At 44.9% G+C, this 19,048-nt stretch overlaps 1 protein-coding gene across 3 annotated transcripts in view; it reads left to right on the forward strand.

Moving 5' to 3' along the window:
• The window catches only part of adgrl3.1 (adhesion G protein-coupled receptor L3.1), a 101,707-nt gene that overhangs the window by 69,769 nt on the left and 12,890 nt on the right, over positions 1–19,048 (forward strand). For 2 of the 3 annotated variants that reach the window (XM_063218370.1, XM_063218372.1), the window contains exons 12-17: positions 2,206–2,389; positions 7,160–7,282; positions 8,113–8,318; positions 9,421–9,597; positions 14,274–14,486; positions 18,562–18,782. In XM_063218370.1, coding sequence (XP_063074440.1) covers positions 2,206–2,389; positions 7,160–7,282; positions 8,113–8,318; positions 9,421–9,597; positions 14,274–14,486; positions 18,562–18,782 — 1,124 coding nt within the window. The remainder of the gene's footprint in view (positions 1–2,205; positions 2,390–7,159; positions 7,283–8,112; positions 8,319–9,420; positions 9,598–14,273; positions 14,487–18,561; positions 18,783–19,048) is intronic. The other variant, XM_063218371.1, reaches the window with a different exon arrangement.

A 19,048-nucleotide genomic window follows, 5' to 3' on the forward strand; every position in this document is an offset into this window, starting at 1 on the left:
TATTAAAGCTCACTTTCACCCGTGTCCTCAAGTCCTCCACCTCAAAGTGATGATGACTGCCATGATGACGCCAGGTGAAATGGGTGGTGCTAATGGCCCCACAGAGGCAGGCTAGCGTTATTGGAGCTCTAAAACAGACATGGCTACCGCACACATGCAAGGCCGACTAGCATCCTTACTTATGCAGTACCTACCAAGGCCTTATTGAGCTAAAGTGATGCCCCTGGACACTATACCTTTATGAATAATATTTGTAAAGTTTGTGTCACGTGGTGCTCCTTCTTTGGTCAAAAAATGGTAGGGGCCCCTGGGCACTGTGCCACTGACCCCTATGGATAATCCAGCCATGGTACCACAGGCACTTAGTGCACTTAGGGTGGTCATTATGCTAGTGTAATATTGTAATAATGTAATTACATGTAATGTAATTGCGTATTACATGTTCAGCAAGTTTGCATTGATAAATGGGCAATAGTGCTAACTTGTGTGCGTTGTGCGTAGTGCTAGCTTGTGGTCTGTCAGGGATTTTTTTCTGGTTCAGAATCAAGTTGTTTGGCATTGCATAGATCACTCAATCTGGTGTTGTTACCTCCACCAAGGAGGTTATGTTTTCGGTCGGGTCGGTTTGTTTGTTTGTCTGTCTGTCAGCAGGATAACTCAAAAAGTTATGCTCGGATTTTGATGAAATGTTGTTGGAAATTACAAAAGGAACAAGTGATTACATTTTGGTGGTAATCCGGATCACGATCTGGATTCAGGAATTTCTTAAAAGATTCTTCACCGTTGCGGGATAGGGAAAATGTTCACAGTCCAGTTTCTAACTCCACAAAAAATGAGGGTGTAACATATTCAAATGTTCTATCATACAGCTTTCTTGACAGAGGTGTCCACTTTTTGAGTGTATTTCTAGTTCAACAATGTTTTCTTATATTGTACTGCTTTGTATTGTATTGTTCACATGTTTCAAGGAGCTTGCCGCAAGCAAAGTAGGACAAACATAAAAGCTCTTAAAAGATTGTTTCCGTTCATGGCAACTGCCTAGAACCACAGAATTCATACTTGTTAGGTAAGGATGCAGAAAGTATAGACTGTACACTGAAAGCAGTTGACCAATTAACAAACAGAAGTAGCTTTACTACCCTGCGGGTAGTTGTTATATACAAATTAGTAGCCATGAACAAAGTTGCCATTAGCGCATTTAGCGTGTATATATAAATTTATCATGCGAAGTAATTTACAAACAAAAGATATTTCACTGAAAACGTTTGATGCTGCTGAGAGCTGCATGCGGAACTTCATCATCCTTTTGATGTTCATTTTAGCATCATTTTCATTTGTAGATTTTGGTTTCACTGGATCAATATATACTGCATTACCTGACGTAAAATAATGGGAGGGACATGTTGAAGTTAGCCTGGGTAGTTAATTGGAGCTATTGCATACAGATCCAAATGACAGCACAATTTGCTGTGAAATGGGTCCCTTTAGAATTGTGTGCTATACTACTTTAATCGCTGAACAAAGCATGACTCCTGAGACCGCAAAAGCGATCAAAACAACATCAAATATGAAAATGTTAAAATAGACTTAAAATATTGTACACTACAGCGAAGGTAGGGGTTATAAATGTAATAGCAATGAGATAACATTTTTAGCCTTGTTTCACAAGAATTTTCATGTTGGAACACACTCTCTATGCAGACAATGGGGTCCCTAGACTGCTAGGGTAATGAATCTATTATGGTGATATCTTTGCCCTTACGCTATTAAATTTCAGCCCCACGTGAGCTGTACAAAAGTCAAATGGCCATTGTTACTGTAGCCTCCATAACCCGGGGATGGAATGAATTCTTTCTTCAGTTCAGTCACCTTTGGCATCCCATTGAGATTTAATTCATTTCTGGGGAAAACCCTTTATGGGAAATTAGTGATGAGCTGAAACTGCTTGAAAAAGCACTAAATGATTTTCTGTCCATTGAACAGACTGAACAGAATTCGAATTAACCCCTGGTTAAATAACCAGTCTCTCTCTCTCTCTCTCTCTCTCTCTCTCTCTCTCTCTCTCTCTCTCTCTCTCTCTCTCTCTGTCTCTCTCTCTCTCCCCCCCCCCTCCGTCTCTATCTATCTATCTATCTATCTATCTATCTATTTATCTCTCTACCTATCTACCTATCTACCTATCTCCTTGCCCCTTTGTCTCTAAAGGCCATGGTGACCACGGTGAACAACCTGCTGAGCCCGAGGGCAGAGCCGGCGTGGAGGGAGCTGGCCACCAGCGAGCAGCTGAGGTCGGCCACCCTGCTGCTGGACACCATGGAGGCCGGAGCCTTCATGCTGGCCGACAATCTGCTCAAGACCGACACAGTGCAGGAGAGCGCAGACAACATACGTGAGTCCAGCCAGCACACGCACACGCACGCACGCACGCACACACACACACACACACACACACACACACACACACACACACACACACACACACACACACACACACACACACACACACACACACACACACACACACACACACACACACACACAGATGCTTGCCTGCATACATTTTCTGTTTCTGTTAAAGAGAAAGTTTTTTGTTTTGTTTCTATAACACTTCTGACACATAGACTCACACATGTACACAGGTATGCCAACAAACAGAGACACATACACAGACCTACAAATACACAAATACACGCACACACACGTGCGCACACACACACACGCAAGTTGACTATGAGAGCTAACGTTACGGCAGTAAGGTTGTGATTGAGTGACCATCTCCAAGGTGGGACAACAGGCCCTGCCTCTTTTGGCGGCATGGGCAGCAGAAGTCATGTTTGGTAGCCTGGAGGGCTGGGATTGAAACTGGGAAGGGCACCTGCTATTGCCTGTCTCTAATGGTGTGTGTCAAAGGAAAGTGCAGGACTCTCCACAGGTGTTATGTGCTGGTACAGCCTTAAGGGGCTAAGTGATGCAGTTTCTCCCCATAAGGATGCACCATAGTCCAGTGTAGGGCTACAGGGTATATATATCTGAGCAGAATATCTGTACAGCATGTTAAGTATCTGAGCAGATACTGTGCATGCTAAGAGGTCCACAGAGCTTATTTTATCCAAGCTGAAAAGTATGCATATCATGACTGAGAAAAATACAAAAAATGAAGTCCACAGCAGCTCAGTCATCCATATGGGAACAGCTCAATAGTCATGAAGCTAAAGTTGAGATATATAGAAGTACCATTAGTATCGGGAGGCAGACCACACCATCAGACAGTGTCACTATGCATGGATAACATGGGCAAAGATGAGATGGGTGAGCACAAAGCTCAGAGAGGAGGACATGTTGGAAGCCCGCAGGGACTGGCACAAGGTTAATAACACTCACTTACATACGTGTACCTAGCTGAGGAGGAGGTGTGAGCTGTGGAAGCGTACAATAGAGTGAGGGGGAGAGAGAGTTTGGAGAGTTAGTTGAGGTGTGAGGTGATGAAATGAAATGTTGCAAGGCAAGGGGCGGCTGATTCCCACATTCCCTCAGAGCACAAAGTGTAGGATGCAGGCAGCAGTCACTGAGGCGGTAGCAGCAGCAGCCACAGCACAGGCAGCTCAAAGCCCTAATGGAGCCCCATGCTCAGCAAAGTGTGAAACATCAAATCAAAGTAGAGGGAATAATCAAAACGCTCCTGACTACAGATCCACTGCCACCAGGCACACATGAAACAATTGCTGCAGGAGAAGGTGGAGGAGACGGAAAGAGGGAGTGAGGCATCAACCACCAACCCATTATTGGCAACAGTAGAGAACTGAGAATTCACTGGGGTGGGCGACGGAGAGGGGGACAAAATGCAAACACGAAGGTGGGTGGGTGAAGAACTAGTGAGGTGGAGGACCGGAAAAACAGGATGGAAGAAGAATAGACGTGATGGATGAGTTCGTACAAAATAGGAAGATCCAGTGAAGAGGTGACCATGAAGGGGAGAGAAGAGATGGGAGCAAACACAGAAAACAGCCAGGAAGGGGAAAAAATGGATGAGAGCTATAGCCAAAGAAAGAAGAGGGAAAAAATGTGGAGCCGGCGCGAGTAGGGCAGGAGAATTCTAAAGAATAGGAAAGGGGGTTTGGTGCTCAGGGAGCCATGATAACTATTCCGTTCTGCTCCAGCGGTTCCAGCGAGCATAAAGAAGGAAATTTATTGTCTCTGGCAAACAATTTATCCCTGCATTACAGGACCCAAGGCCAGTTCACATGCATCTTGTTAGAGAAAAATAGGTCTCGCAGGGAAACCCCGTCAAGGCTCTCTAAGGCTTTCTTTCTGGGGGAGGGGATGGTTTGTTGTTCTCTATCGTTGTGCATTTTTTCACAACTGTGTCTTGCTTAATCACACAACGTCGACGTTTTACGCTGCATCTTGGGTCTGGCGCATTCTTGTCGTGAGGAAAACTGTATTGCCACAGAGAGGGGTGCGGCATGCACTGCCGTCCGACACCGTGCCAGGCCAAAGCTAGTGAGGCATCATCGGAACTTCTATGAGGATTTTCTGCCCCACTAATCCAAGTTTTATAGATGCACTATCCCTCTGGTTAGGGAAAAAGTGTGAGTGTTTTTAGCACTCAAATTCTTGGGTGTTTTGATCTAAAATCTTAAATCTTGCCTCACAGCTAATCTTACAAACAAAATCTCTCTGATTATCCCCTTATTCAGAGAAGCTCCATCTCTTCCCCCATCCTCTTTCTCCATCCTCTTCCTCTCTACCGCCCCCAACCCCCTCCCGCTCTTTTTTTCCCTCCCCATCTTGCTGCTTCAAGCTGTTTTCAGGCTTTTCTATAGCTAGATATCCAGAATAAAACCCTGAGCACTTCACAGAGACTCAGCCGGAACACGCCGGAAACGTGGGCACGCGAAGGGAAAGGGGGCCACTGACATTGTCTTATTTGTGCGACAAACCGGCGCAGCAGCGATGTAAATATAGCGGTGTGATGGGATAATGCCACATCAGTAGAAGCAGAACCCAGATTATAATGACTGTAATGTTTTTCGAATAAAACAGAGTGTTTGTAGAGATGAGATTCAGCTAATTAGGTTAAGCACAGCGTGAACACTCCTGCTGCTTCCTTCCACACACACACATGTGCACTGAGATGTGTGTGTGCGTGTGCGTGTGCGTGTGCGTGTGCGTGTGTGTGTGTGTGTGTGTGTGTGCGTGTGCATGCGTGGGTGCATGCGTGCGTGTATGTATGTATGTGAGGATGAGAGTGAGAGTGAGAGTGAGAGTGGGGGAAGAAAAGACAGAGAAAGAGAGAGTGTGTGAGTGCATGCGTGCACATTTGTGTCTGTGTGTGTTAGCACTGACGTGTTCTGATGATGCCATGTGTTAATGCACATGCTCTGCATGTGTGCTGTTTGTGCGTTTCATTTTTTTCTCTTTATGTCATGATCTTTCTGTCTTTCTTTGTCTCTCAGTTTCACTCTCTCCCTCTGTCCCTCCCCTTCTGCATTTGTGTCTGCTTTTTTCATCTGCCACCATGAGAAGCTGAGGCTCTAGCTTTTGATCTAGCTGCTTGTGCAGTGCTATGCTTTAATATGCAGACTTTTCACATTTCACAGTTGTGCTTTAGTGTATTATATATAACAGAGCACTACCCCACCCCCGTCTCTCTCTCTCTCTCTCTCTCTCTCTCTCTCTCTCTCTCTCTCTCTCTCTCTCTCTCTCTCTCTCTCTCTCTCTCTCTCTCTCTCTCTCTCTCTGTCTCTCTCTCTCTCTCTCTCTCTCTCTCTCTCTCTCTCTCTCGTGGGGGTGCATGGCGCTGTGCTCTCACTCCCTTTTTCTGACACAGATGTGAGGCTGCTATCTCATGTGGCCAAATCACAGCTCCCCTCCCCTCCCCTCCTCACAATACAGCCTCCTCTCCCCTACACCACTCGGGGAGGCGGGGAGGGGCGGATGGTGGTGCAAGCTGCCTGCCTGGCTTACTGGGTGGGTGGGAAAGGCAGGAGACTGCTTGCATCTGAACACGGTTTCTCTACATAGACGCAACTGAAAGGGATGAGGAAGGAAAACACTTAAGCGTGACGAAATACAAAAAGGCGCTTGAAGAACATCGAGACTGTGAGCAGCCCATCAAGTGAATGCCCTTAATGAAACAGCCTAATACTGTATGAGTATCACCTCGATACTCTATACTCCCTGTAGTTCACAGATTAGCACACATTCGAAATAGGGAGAGAAGGGAAATGAACCCTAACATGTTGTCAAAAGCATACTTGATATTTGCCTCTCCTGAACATTCGTATTCCATTTCCCTTGTTACTATAGCAATAGTTTTGTGGCAGAATTTCACAGATCTGTTGTAAACAAAGCAATTCTAAAAATACGTACTACCTACGCTCTACTAGAAATTGTGCTGTTGATGTCAGGTTTAATCAGTGACATTTTGGTGCAATATAAGGTCTGTTTGACAAGCTTTGAAATCTTTGACAAACAAAGGTATGTGATTGTGTTTGCTTGGGAGAAAGTATGAAGCAAATGAACAAAAGCCTTCAGAGCATGGCTACTGTAGTAAGACTTGAATGTAAGGACATACGGAGGTAAGGACAGGACTTGATATAGACTGCTATCCAAGCTGTCTTGTGATGGTAGTGTAGGATGTCATCGATGCTGGCTGCTCAGTCTGTGTGTAACACAGAACAAAAAGCTCTGAGAAACCCGAGGAGTTAATCTGGAACATTAAAAGATGCACAGCCACTGTGAAATCATTATCTTCTGCTTGAGATAGCCCGTTGCAGGTCTAATTACTTTCCAATTAGGATACTTTATCTCAGACATTAAACTTCAATGTCTGCATTTCACATGACAAGCCTGGATTTGTGAATCACGCAAGAATTACCTCCGCAAAGATACGTTTGAAGGGTTTTTTTAAAGAAAAGATTATAGGTGTAAATTTCATTTTAAAATGAAGATCAAAAGTGTTTCCTGTTCAAGTAGCTGAAGCCCGCACTCGTGCAGACACAGCTTTGTTGACCTTTGGGTCCAAGTGTTTGTGTGACTGTTTGGGGTGCCTGCGTTGGGGTGCCTGCGTTGCTGTGTAGGCCTATGTGTTTGTGACTGTTTGGACTGTCTGTGTTGACATATTGTGTTGCTTGTGTTTGTGTTTGTGCTTGCGTAGAGTTGGAAGTGGCTCGGCTCAGTACAGATGGGAACTTGGCTGATCTGATGTTTCCTCAGTCAGAGCTCCACGGCAACTCCATCCAGCTCTCCGCAAATACCCTCAAACAGCACGGCAGGAATGGTGAGAAACTTCTTTTCTTGCTTTCTCTTCTTTTCTTCCTTTCTTCCTTTTTTCCTTCTTCTTCTTCTTCTTTTTCTTTTTCTGTTTCTTTTTCTTCTTCTTCTTCTTCTTCTTCTTCTTCTTCTTCTTCTTCTTCTTCTTCTTCTTCCTCCCTATCTCTCTCTCTCTTTCTCTATCTCTCTCTCTCTCTCTCTCTCTCTCTCTCTCTCTCTCTCTCTCCCTCTCTCTCTCTCTCTCCATTCCGTTGTTCACTTCCTCCTTTACTTTTATGTTTTGTCTCTGGAACCTTTTGTACTTTGAAGTGAAACATGTGGATTGAAACAACACTAGAACATTCACAAGATTTATTTTTGCTCAACAGATTTGTTCATCATGTGCCAGGGCTTTGTCACGTTAATATGCATGGCAGATAAAATCTAATTACTCCCACATCAAGAGCAGTTAAATGGTCATCTTTTGGAAAAGTTGAATGGCAATTACCCATAATTGATGTGGTATGTGCTAAAAAGTCTCAGAACAATCTCACATGACTATACAATAACTTTCACATTCACTCATTTAAAAGAAAACAAAACTGTGTCTAATTTCACTATGCAAACCAGCCATAGCTCTGGACTCTGGACTAGTAGCCTCTTAGTGCAGATGGGGTCGCTGGTCACTATTTGCTGAAAATACTCAACTATCATAACAACATTGCTATGACATTACAGAGACTCTTTTGTAACAGATTATGACATAGCCATTACAATTTTGGTGACAGTGAGGTTATAACATAGGCTCTGCGCTAAGCGGTTCATTACGAGCTCCACTCTCACCCCTGTATTAATCAGGTGAGATCCGGATGGCCCTGGTCCTCTACAAGCACCTGGGCCAGTACCTGTCCACGGAGAATGCCAGCGTGAGGCTGGGGAGCGAAGCAGTCTACCCCAACTACTCTCTCATCGTCAACTCTCCTGTCATCACCGCTGCCATCAACAAAGACACCAACAAGATATACCTCTCCGAGCCTGTGGTCTTCACAGTTAAACACCTGGAGGTTTGTGACATACATTATACATCATGTTTAGTACAAATAAATATTGAAGGAAATATCTGCAGTGAAATGTGTTGGAGATATTTTACTGCAGATCCATTTAATATATAAAATGTAGCCCTCTGATGCAATGCTCTAAGTATTGTGTAAAATGTTAGGAATAATTTAAAGGACTACCACACACAGGTAGTATGTTTTTCAATATCAGAAGAATTTTGTGAGATTTTCACTCAGTATACATCATTAACTTGCAGAAAAGGCATATGCGGGGTAAAGTGAAGTGTATGTTCACTGTGGCAGTGCCATTGCTGTAGATGTGAAGAAGAAGAGGTAATGAAGTAGATCATAGTTTCATGCCACAGGTGTGCTGAGGCAGCTTGTCCACAAATGAAAATAAATGATGGCTTTTTAAGAGCATGCTACTCTTACCTGTCATGGATCAAAAGCTGTGCAGCGTAGTTTCATAAAGCACGCCGCACCATCTGAGGCTAGCTGTAATAGTCATTGAAAGGTTAATTACCATAGTACTACTCTACTATGACATAACACAGAGCCTTTGGTAATGCACTACGACTTGGTCATTGCCATTCTGGTAACAACAAATGTATAACTCTTTGTTTTAACGAGTTAAAGCTTAGCTTAGCTTAGCTTAGCTTAGCTTCAGTTACACTAGAAGGCAAACAACGTACTTACCACCACCAACCCCCTCCCCGTTTATTTTATATCATCCCTAGTAAGAGCAACTACAGTAAAGCTACTTAAAAATTAATAGCAGTGACCATGCCCACACATCTTTGTTGTGTGGTTATCAAGAAGGAGAGGGTTCGTGTCATTTGATGTAAAGGCAGAAAACTGAGTGCCTCCCCTAGTAAAGACACAATTCAGCTGTAAGCGGTGGGATGTGGCATTTGGAAAGGACAGGCTGCTGTCAAGAAGTGGGGGAGAGGCCTGAGCCGATTGCAGGAGCGCCTCTGCTCCGAACAGGAGCTGACTGATGGGCTGCCAGCTCTCCAACTGATTTGTTCCTATTGATCAGGGGTGTGTGTTTTCCTCCTCTCTCCTCTTCCTCCTCCTCCTCCTCCTCCTTTTCTTCCTCAATCTCCAGCACTCAGAGGAGAATTTCAACCCCAACTGCTCCTTCTGGAGCTACTCCAAGCGCACCATGACGGGCCACTGGTCCACCCAGGACTGCCGGCTGCTGGGCACCAACCGCACCCACACCACCTGCTCCTGCACCCACCTCACCAACTTCGCCGTCCTCATGGCCCATGTCGAGGTCAAGGTGAGGGGATCATAGCCACACCCAAGCAAACACACATCACACATTACATTGCACTTACAATTCACTTGGGCAGCCGTGGTGTAATGGTTAGGGAGTTGGAAGTGCAAGTCGCTTTGGATAAAAAAGTGTCGGCTAAGTGTAATGTAACGTAACTCACATCACACAGTTAAGAAGGATACACTTTCCCAGTTACAAAACATAAAAATACTTTGTTCTAAACTATTTTTACTTTTTTCACATTACTTTTACTTTTTACTATTTTTACTTTTTGATGTTGCTCTAGAAAGCCTGGCAAAGTTTATGTCTGAAAACAGAGCTGTTTCTCATACACAGATCCACAGACCCACTTACACATGCATAGTCACACCGCCCTCACCCCACCCCATTTGTGTAGTGGCACCATAATGTCATAAATAATCAACCAGGTTCTGGACACAGCCACTCCTGAAAGCAGAATTGGGTCAGAACTAACACTGAAAAAATGCCCCTAAAAGTAGGGGGAGTCACAAATCTCTGTCTGGCTCCCCCGTATATCTCTGGGCTCCAGTGCTGCTCCAGGGGCAATGAATGTGTGTTGCAGGCTGGCTCCTGAGGGTCACGCTTGGCCGTGCCTTGGCAGCATCTCTGGGTGCACTGGCGGGAGAGAGCGAGCAGTAGATCCATCACTCACTTGCCTAACGCTGGGCCGGCCTGGGTCACAGCCACTGATGGATGGAGCTGACAGACCTGCTCAGCACGCCCCCTTACACACACACATGCGCACGCACGCACACACATACATACGCACGCGCACACACAGACACACACACACACACACACACACACACACACACACACACACACACACACACACACACACACACACACACACAACAGACACAACAGACACAAGCAGTCTAGAAAGAGACACACGTGACTCTGCATACCAATCCATATACAGTACAGTGCACCGCACACAAATATGTGAACATCAATTCAGAGACACCAGTCCAGTTACACCCAGTTCACAGATACAGACCATGTTATGAATATTTACCTACAGAGTGCAGCACAGTATGATGCAGGTGTGTGTCCCCCAATCTAGCACAGAAGAGGGGACATGTGAGGTAGCCTACCCTCATGTGAACACGAAAAGACCAGAGGCAGTTTAAGAGAGGCAGGGTCAGGGTCCATCATTGGACTTGGGGAACGTGAGACCGTGCTGGATGGATAGCCTTGTAAATGTCACAGAATGCCATGCGTACATGCATAATGTAGCACATTACAAATGTAAATACACATATATAAATGCACTGACCTTAGTCTATTTGTTGACACACTGCCAGTCTTGTGGCTGCTTTGGAAATGTGAAAGCGCTTACATGCCTTGCACTCCAGGAGTGTTAGAAAATGTTCAGCCATGTCCCTCTGGTTTCTCTCAACTGTTAAAGGGACACTGTGTGAGATTTTCAGTTGTTTATTTCCAGAATTCATGCTACCCATTCACTAATGTTACCTTTTTCATGAATACTTACAGTACCACCACCATAAAATTCTAAGTATTCATTAGGACTGAAAAAAATGCACTTTTCTTACATGAAAAGGGGGATCTTCTTCATGGTCCGCCATTTTGAATTTCCAGAAAAAGCCATTTTTAGCCGCAAAAATTACTCTACTTGGACCATACTAGAAAATATTTGTTTATTACTTAGTAAACCTTCATGTAAAGATCAAATTTGGCAATAGGCAGACCAATTTCAATGAGCAGCATAGTTGCAGTACCTTTTTTGACCATTTCCTGCACAGTGTCCCTTTAAGGACACTGTCTCCTTTCCAAACTCCTCTTCATACCCTTCATACTCAGTTGATTATTTCTGACTCACCCTCTTTCCTTCCTCCTGCATCTGTCATCTGGTGTCTGGCATCTGTCCCTCTCCCCCTCTGCCTCAAATAAAAAATACATTCACACATGTTTTCAACAGCACAAAAAAGGCAGCTAGGCACACAGTAAAGACACACACACACAACACATCACAAACGCATGCACGCGCGCACACACACACACACTAGTGCCTTAATAATACTAGTGCCATAATACTAATAAAACTAGAAATGCACTCAGAGAGTGCAGACCTTCACCAAGGAAGCGGTTTGATCGGACATTTGACCCTATTTTTTATTTTAAGAATTTCTGCCTTCTTTTTGTGAAACTGGAATGTCAAAATTCGCCCATTCATGTCAGTTCAGTCATTTGCAAAATCAACCTGCTTTGAAAGCGTGTGATCACGCGCTAATAGAACTAGCCTAATTTGTGAAGGGAATGTGATGATTTTGACCAACAAAACTGAAACAACCACAGAAGGGTGAGGCCTATTTTTTGCCTACGATGGTATATGCATCATTCTCATGCGCCACTGGTTGGTCTTGGCGCTGTCGGCTGAAGTGGCAATTCCTTCCCCGCATTCCTCATGGAAGATCAATATTCACCGTTGTTAATCATTGCTGTCGTGCTTTGTGGTTCATCTCGCAACTGGGGTTAACTTAAAATTTAGTGAAGGGGGTGTAATGCTTTTGACCAGTATTGTTAACTTACATAGCCACAAATTCCATATCTTTTGGCGATGGTAGGCTACCTAATTAATTCGACCGCATTGTCAACCAAAATTATCTGCGGTGGTAACTATCCATCTCGCAACAGTTCACTTCCACTTCACATATATTTTAGGCAGCTGTAATTAATTTCACAGGATTGTTTGTTCAACGAGGGTGTAGCCTGCTGATGAGCAACTTTTCAGGTTGATAGCACTGGTGTTGGAGCTGGCGTCAAAGGAGACAGTCCCAACCTGTTCCTTACTGCTTAGAATGGCGCAGGCACATGGAATATGCGCCTGTGCTCGGCCATTATGTATGCTGTCAGGCTTTCTGATCCCTGTCCATCTTGCAAACAACTTGGGGTTAACTTTAAATGTAGCGAAGGGGATGTAATGAATTTTACCAGCATTGTGAACGTACAGTCATCAATTATTTAAATGATAAATTATAGCCTATTCAACAGCATTGTGAACCTAAGTCACAGTCCACAACAACATTGTGAACTTACACGATCACATATTCCATATTTTTGACAACGTAATTAGTTCGACAGCATTGTGAACCTAAACGATCTGCGGGGGTGGTCACTGTCCTTCTCGCAACAGCAATGAATGAAAACATATTCCACACATTACAAATTCCATATTTTTGGCACCGGTGGTAATTAATTTGACAGGAATGTTTGCTGCCTGACGAAGGCTGCCTGCCGATGAACAACTTTTTAGGTGAAATACACTTGGTGTTGGAGCTAGCGGCAAAGAAGAGAGTCTCTACCTGTTCCTTATTGTTGCTGAGAAAGGCGCAGGCTCGCCGGTGCTCAGTGCTCACCGCGGCGTGCGCACCTTGTGGCAGGCAGTGAAATAGCAGCGAACGAACACACAAACACAGACAACACACAAACTCAGGCGATCACATAACCTCCTTGGCGGAGGTAATAACTTATTGTAGCCTCTTACTGCAGATGGGGTCACCGGCGGGCCTTTTCACTATTTGCTGAAAATACTCAACAACATCATAACAACATTGCTATTTGCTATGACAGTACCAAGAGCCTTAAGTAACAGATTAAGATATAGCAATTACAATTTAAGTGAAAGTAAGGTTATAACATAGGCTCTGTGCAAAGGGGTTAAGTAATTGATTGTTGCAATCATACACTATGTTATGTATGTCTGGAAAGGTCTCAAATGAATTACAGCCCAGGGCACTCGTGCAGTTTTAAAGATCCACTCACATTCACGTCCAACATGATCTCCAGAATTCTGTGCTCCTGGACATGGATGTTAAGGACACGAAATCTGTGTCCAGGAGCACGGATTTTACCAAAATTCCGTGCTCCTGGACGCGGAATTGTTTTCCGTGATGGACACAAAGAAGTGCTCCCTCTATACTCCCATAGCTCTACGTTTCCACAGTCTTGTGTTTTCTTAGGACTTTTCTAATTTCAAATATTTTTTCGCAAAAAAACATTTCTTACTGACAGGTTAGGGTTAGGGATTGTTTTGGTCTGGGCACAGCAAGTATTCTTTCATTCATTATAAGAATTTGATAGCCTATCAACCAACTGGAAAAGGTATTTCTCAAAAATGTGTCTTTAATGACAGGTTAAGGTTAGGGACTGTTTTGGTCAGGGCACAACTTAAATTGCTATAGCATTATTTTGTTTAGGATTAGCGTTTGGTATGTATTTTCTAATGATAGAGTTAACACAGTGCTGTAGAAATATAGAAAGCATGTCCGTGTGCCCATCACGGAAAACAATTCCATGTCCAGGAGCATGGAATTTTGGCAAAATCCATGCTCCTGGACACGGATTTCGTGTCCTTAACATCCGTGTCCAGGAGCACGGAATTTTGGACATCAGACTGGCACGTCACACACACACACACACACACACACACACACACACACACACACACACACACACACACACACACACACACACACACACACACACACACACACACACACACACACACACACACACACACACACACACATGCATGTGAACACAACAAATGTCCACACTTAATTACACTCATACACTCATGTGTAGGCTAGGCACACATACTCTTATGACTAATGCTACTGTGCTCTGTGTTCCAGCAGAAGGCGGACCCCATGCACGTGCTGCTGCTGGACGTGATCACGTGGGTGGGCATCCTGCTGTCTCTGGTCTGCCTCCTCATCTGCATCTTCACCTTCTGCTTCTTCCGGGGCCTGCAGAGCGACCGCAACACCATCCACAAGAACCTGTGCATCAGCCTCTTTATGGCCGAGACGCTCTTCCTCGTTGGCATCAACCGTGCCGACCAGCCGGTAAGGGAAAGCCAACCGGTCTGAATGCCATTGGCTTCTTAGCAGGGCCGCTGCTAAGCTTTTGGAGGCCCTAAGCATAACTAGTCAGGAGCCCCCCTCATAATTAAATAGTGATAATAATAATTTACTAACTAATAAATACTGTACATTGTTTGTAATGTAATTTATTTATTTATTCATGACGTGTTTTAGTCAATCTCAATTTAAGAGGCCCAAATTTTGGACAAAAAGTGGTTGGTGCCCCAAGCTCTGGTTGGTGCCCTAAGCACTCTGCATACTTATGTCTAGTGGTGGCCCTGCTTCTCTGCAACGGCAGCACAGTGCCACAGTTCTCAGGGTCCTGACTGACATGGAAGCTGGTGTGAAGCCAGGGTGTCTGGCCTGCTCCCTGCAAGCCTCAGGTTAATGGGACAAAGGCGTGTGATTGGTTGTGGAGCAGTTGGACTTGGGCCGAACTGGGTGAGTCCAAGTCAGGCCACCGGGTGCTCTAATTTAGCCCTGAATTTGTGCTGCTCCATTGGGTTCAGCTGCTCGCTTTCCATGGACTGCAATGGTGAGCCAACAACATTTGAGCTGCTGAGCCACAGGGTTTTATGGGCTCAGATGATTTTCAGTGGAATTAGTCAATGCAATTGCAAAGTCTAATGACACCTTTTTGACATATGAGAGAATGCTGTGCACGCAATAGCCAATGTTGAAAGCATGACAAATTAACATTCATGATCAAAAATACTCATCAGCCACAGATAATGTCTATCAAATGTCTTTGATGTCTGGGACAACAAAGAAGCATGCTTATGATGGCTAAAGGAGACGAAGGATCTGTTCGATTTAAATCAGTTAACTTATGTCACTTAGTACAACAAAGTCTAAGAAAGGGGTCAAGTTGTTGTTTGCAAGGCGTCTGGTCTTCTAACGGTAATAAAAAATGCCCAGTGTGACTCAGCATGGAAGTGCACCTGAATAAACAGGACAGCGGTGCAGTGAATCATGAAACTATTTTCAGATGTGTTTGCTCTCAATGGTACCCTACCATATTACAGTTATGGACAGGAGTTTTATATTAATCTTACATTGCATGCTGCTAAATAAACACATGAAGTGTGCCATATTTTCCGTTTTTCAATATCATTTCAGTTTTCAATATTGCAGTGGTGTCTGCTGTTTGCTGCTTGTGGTCCCTGTTATTGTGTTGTGATGTCATGAGTAAGAGGCTTTTAATACAGAGGTCGAAACAGAAGACATTAAACATATTCCACATCGTATGAGTGTAGAGCAAGAAATCCCTCTGTGCCATTCTGATTGGCTCGTCTCTGTCTGGTGCCCCATTGTCCTGTTATTCTCCTTGACTGACTGTCTTTGTTAATCGGGAAGATAATTACGTAGCTACATCGGCAATTACACTATTAATTCCATCTGCTTCAATTTGCTTCAATGCTAATGCATTGTGGCGAGAGCGTTGCCCTTCCATAAAATGTCAGGCACATCGAACATATACCACAGGTTGTTGTGATGTAAAAATGTGAACCTTTAAATATTCAACACTTCAAACGGCAACGGCTGGAATCGCGGCAGACTGCAGCATAAGCACATCGTGGCGAGGTGATTGTGGAAGTGGCGGGAAGTCTGTTTGTGTTTGTGGTGAGGGCTGCAGATTGGGGGAGCTGAAGAGAGAGTGTGCCGCTCCACAGGGTGTGTGTGTGTGTGTGCTGCAGGCTGAGTCTGACTGACAGCAGCAATATCCCCAAACATCAATACACCTCCAGTACACACACACACACACACACACACACACACACACACACACACACACACACACACACACACACACACACACACACACACACACACACACACACAACACACACACACACACAGCTGCTTTATCACAGGTGGACCAGCAGGGGAGATAGACTGCTAGAGCTATATGCACCTCTGCCCCCTAATGTACTACATTAGCGCACACACTCTTACACACAACACATAGCCGATAAATGCTCTGCGCTACACGCATGCATACTAATGTATAGGCAGACTTGCCAGCGGCCACTTTTAGTTATATATACAGAGATATACACAGATGTATACTAAACATGCGCTTTGGAACAGAAATGCCTCATACGTGTGTGTGTGTGTGTGTGTGTGTGTGTGTGTGTGTGCGTGCGTGCGTGCGTGCGTGCGTGCGTGCGTGCGTGCGTGCGTGCGTGCGTGCGTGCGTGCGTGCGTGCGTGCGTGGTGAGGGGTGCTACCTGGGGGGAGAGAGAGAGAGATAGCATGGACATGTAGTTGGGTTTCCTTCAGGCCAGAGTTTAAATTCAGCTCTTGGGATCAATACTCATAGTTCCCCAGGTTAGCCAGGAGATTCTGTCGCTTCAGCACGAGGCTCTAGTCCTAGATGAGACGCCCCACGCTCACTACTCAGCCCCCATCCACACTGCTGCTGACCCCCTCCCACACACACACCCACACACACCCCCACACAGGGCCGGATTAAGATAGCCTGGGGCCCCTAGGCTACAGGTTGCTGTAGGGCCTCCTGAAGTCAAATTTTGCAACATATTATCATTTAAAAATTATGAATTAAAGATAACATGTCTGCCAGCTGAGATTATTAACAAGAGTTAAAGCTGTACTGAACATTACAGATTCTGATTTCAGATTCATTACAGTTTTTGACTTTTGCCCTATGAGGGGCCCCCTGCCAGGTGGGGGCCCTAGGCTGCAGCCTGTGCATTAATCCAACCCTGCACACATACACAAGCACTCCACTGCTGCCTGCTGGCCTCTACTCATCAAGACGCTGCACAACTTCGTCTGTAATGCCGTTGTTAATTACCAGAGCCTCCGTCTGCCTCTGACCTTCCCCCCCTCTCTCTCTCTCTCGCTCACTCTCCTAAGCTCTTGTGCTTATTTTCGCTCTGTCTCCATATCTCTTTCTCTCCCTCCTTCTGTCTCTTGTTCTCTCGCTTATAGTGTCTCTCTCTTTCTTTCGCTCTCCTTCTCCCAACTGCCTGCTCTCGCTGCCTTTGTGTTATTTTCTCTTCCTCACTCTTATGAGCTCACTCCAACTCTCCCCTCCTTCCTCCTACTCCCTCCTTTCTCCTCCCTCCTTTCTCCTCCCTCCTCCCTCCTCCCTCCCTCGCCTCTCCATTTTCTCAGAGGGAGAAGGGAGGATAATCTGCTAATTCCGTCAGGAAATCTCCTGCACCCTCTCGAGGCGCCTGACGTGATCTTATGTGTCATGCAATTAATGGGAACAGCGCCCAAGGTGTGAGGCGCTGGATGCTCCATCAGGTCTTTGTTATTAGTTAGGGCGACGTGGTTGCGGCTGAAAAAAAAAAATCAACTCTTAACAATTCTCAGAGGTCGCCTCTTAGTTGGCCTTATTATGCCGAGTGTGATTTTAAAAAGATGAGAATCACACATTCACACAGCAGGCGTGATAATGGATGAAAACCCTGCCGGCCGCTGACTGGCAGCCACTTTTAAGGGGCGTAATATTCTGGTGTCTAACTGCAGTCACGTTTACCTGGCCCCATGTGGGCGGTGACAGCTCTGTCACAACGCTGCCTAAATGGGACTTACTTTTTAGCCTTACACTGCTGTTGCCGGGCAGAGTGTGTAACTGTATGACAGTGTACTGTATGGCAGTGGTGCCAGAGTCTTTATGAAGCGGAGATGAAACGTACATTTGTAAGCAGACAATGATGCTAAGGTGATGCTGAAACAAAAGCATGATGGGAACTGTTTAGGTAAATGGGCTAATCTTAAATTGGATTGAGAGTTTAGCGTACGACATTAAAGTTTTGTGGTCTCTACTGTACCTACCCCCTACGATCTGCCTGGGGGAGCTCCAGAAAGCAGAGGTATAGAAAAAAGATTTATATGGATACATATATGTAAGCTGCTGGCTGTATATTCTCGACTAGATTGCCTCTGCGGGTAAAACGGCTGTGCATTGTGTGTGTGCCTGGTTATTACCATAGAGTTTGTCTCTGACCGTATTGTGTGTGTGTGCGTGTGTGTGTGTATGCATATGTGTGTGTGTATTGTGTGTTGTGTTTTTTGTTCCCAGATTGCCTGTGCAGTGTTTGCTGCTCTGCTGCACTTCTTCTTCCTGGCAGCGTTCACATGGATGTTTCTGGAGGGCGTGCAGCTCTACATCATGCTGGTGGAAGTGTTTGAGAGTGAACATTCCCGCACCAAGTACTTCTACCTAGCAGGCTACGGTGTGCCGGCGATTATAGTGGGAGTCTCAGCCGCAGTGGACTTCAGGAGTTACGGCACCGACAGAGTGTGAGTAGAACCACATCTTGAAAACATACAGTGCAGTATCTACAATACAGTACAATACAGTACAAAGGTGATCTGTTGATATGGTTACTTTTACTTCAAATGTAAAATGTAAAAGTTAAAATGAGAAACACAATTTCCTTACAACACAGGTAACTTATCTGGGTAACCAGTACCTGTAGTGTTCTTGTCTTACGATCAATTAACTCTGCGTCTCATGATCAGCCAACTCTGCATCTTATGATCAGCTAGCTCCCACAATGGAGTAA

This window comes from Engraulis encrasicolus, chromosome 16, assembly GCF_034702125.1.
Source record: "Engraulis encrasicolus isolate BLACKSEA-1 chromosome 16, IST_EnEncr_1.0, whole genome shotgun sequence".
Classification (NCBI taxonomy): Eukaryota; Metazoa; Chordata; class Actinopteri; order Clupeiformes; family Engraulidae; genus Engraulis; species Engraulis encrasicolus.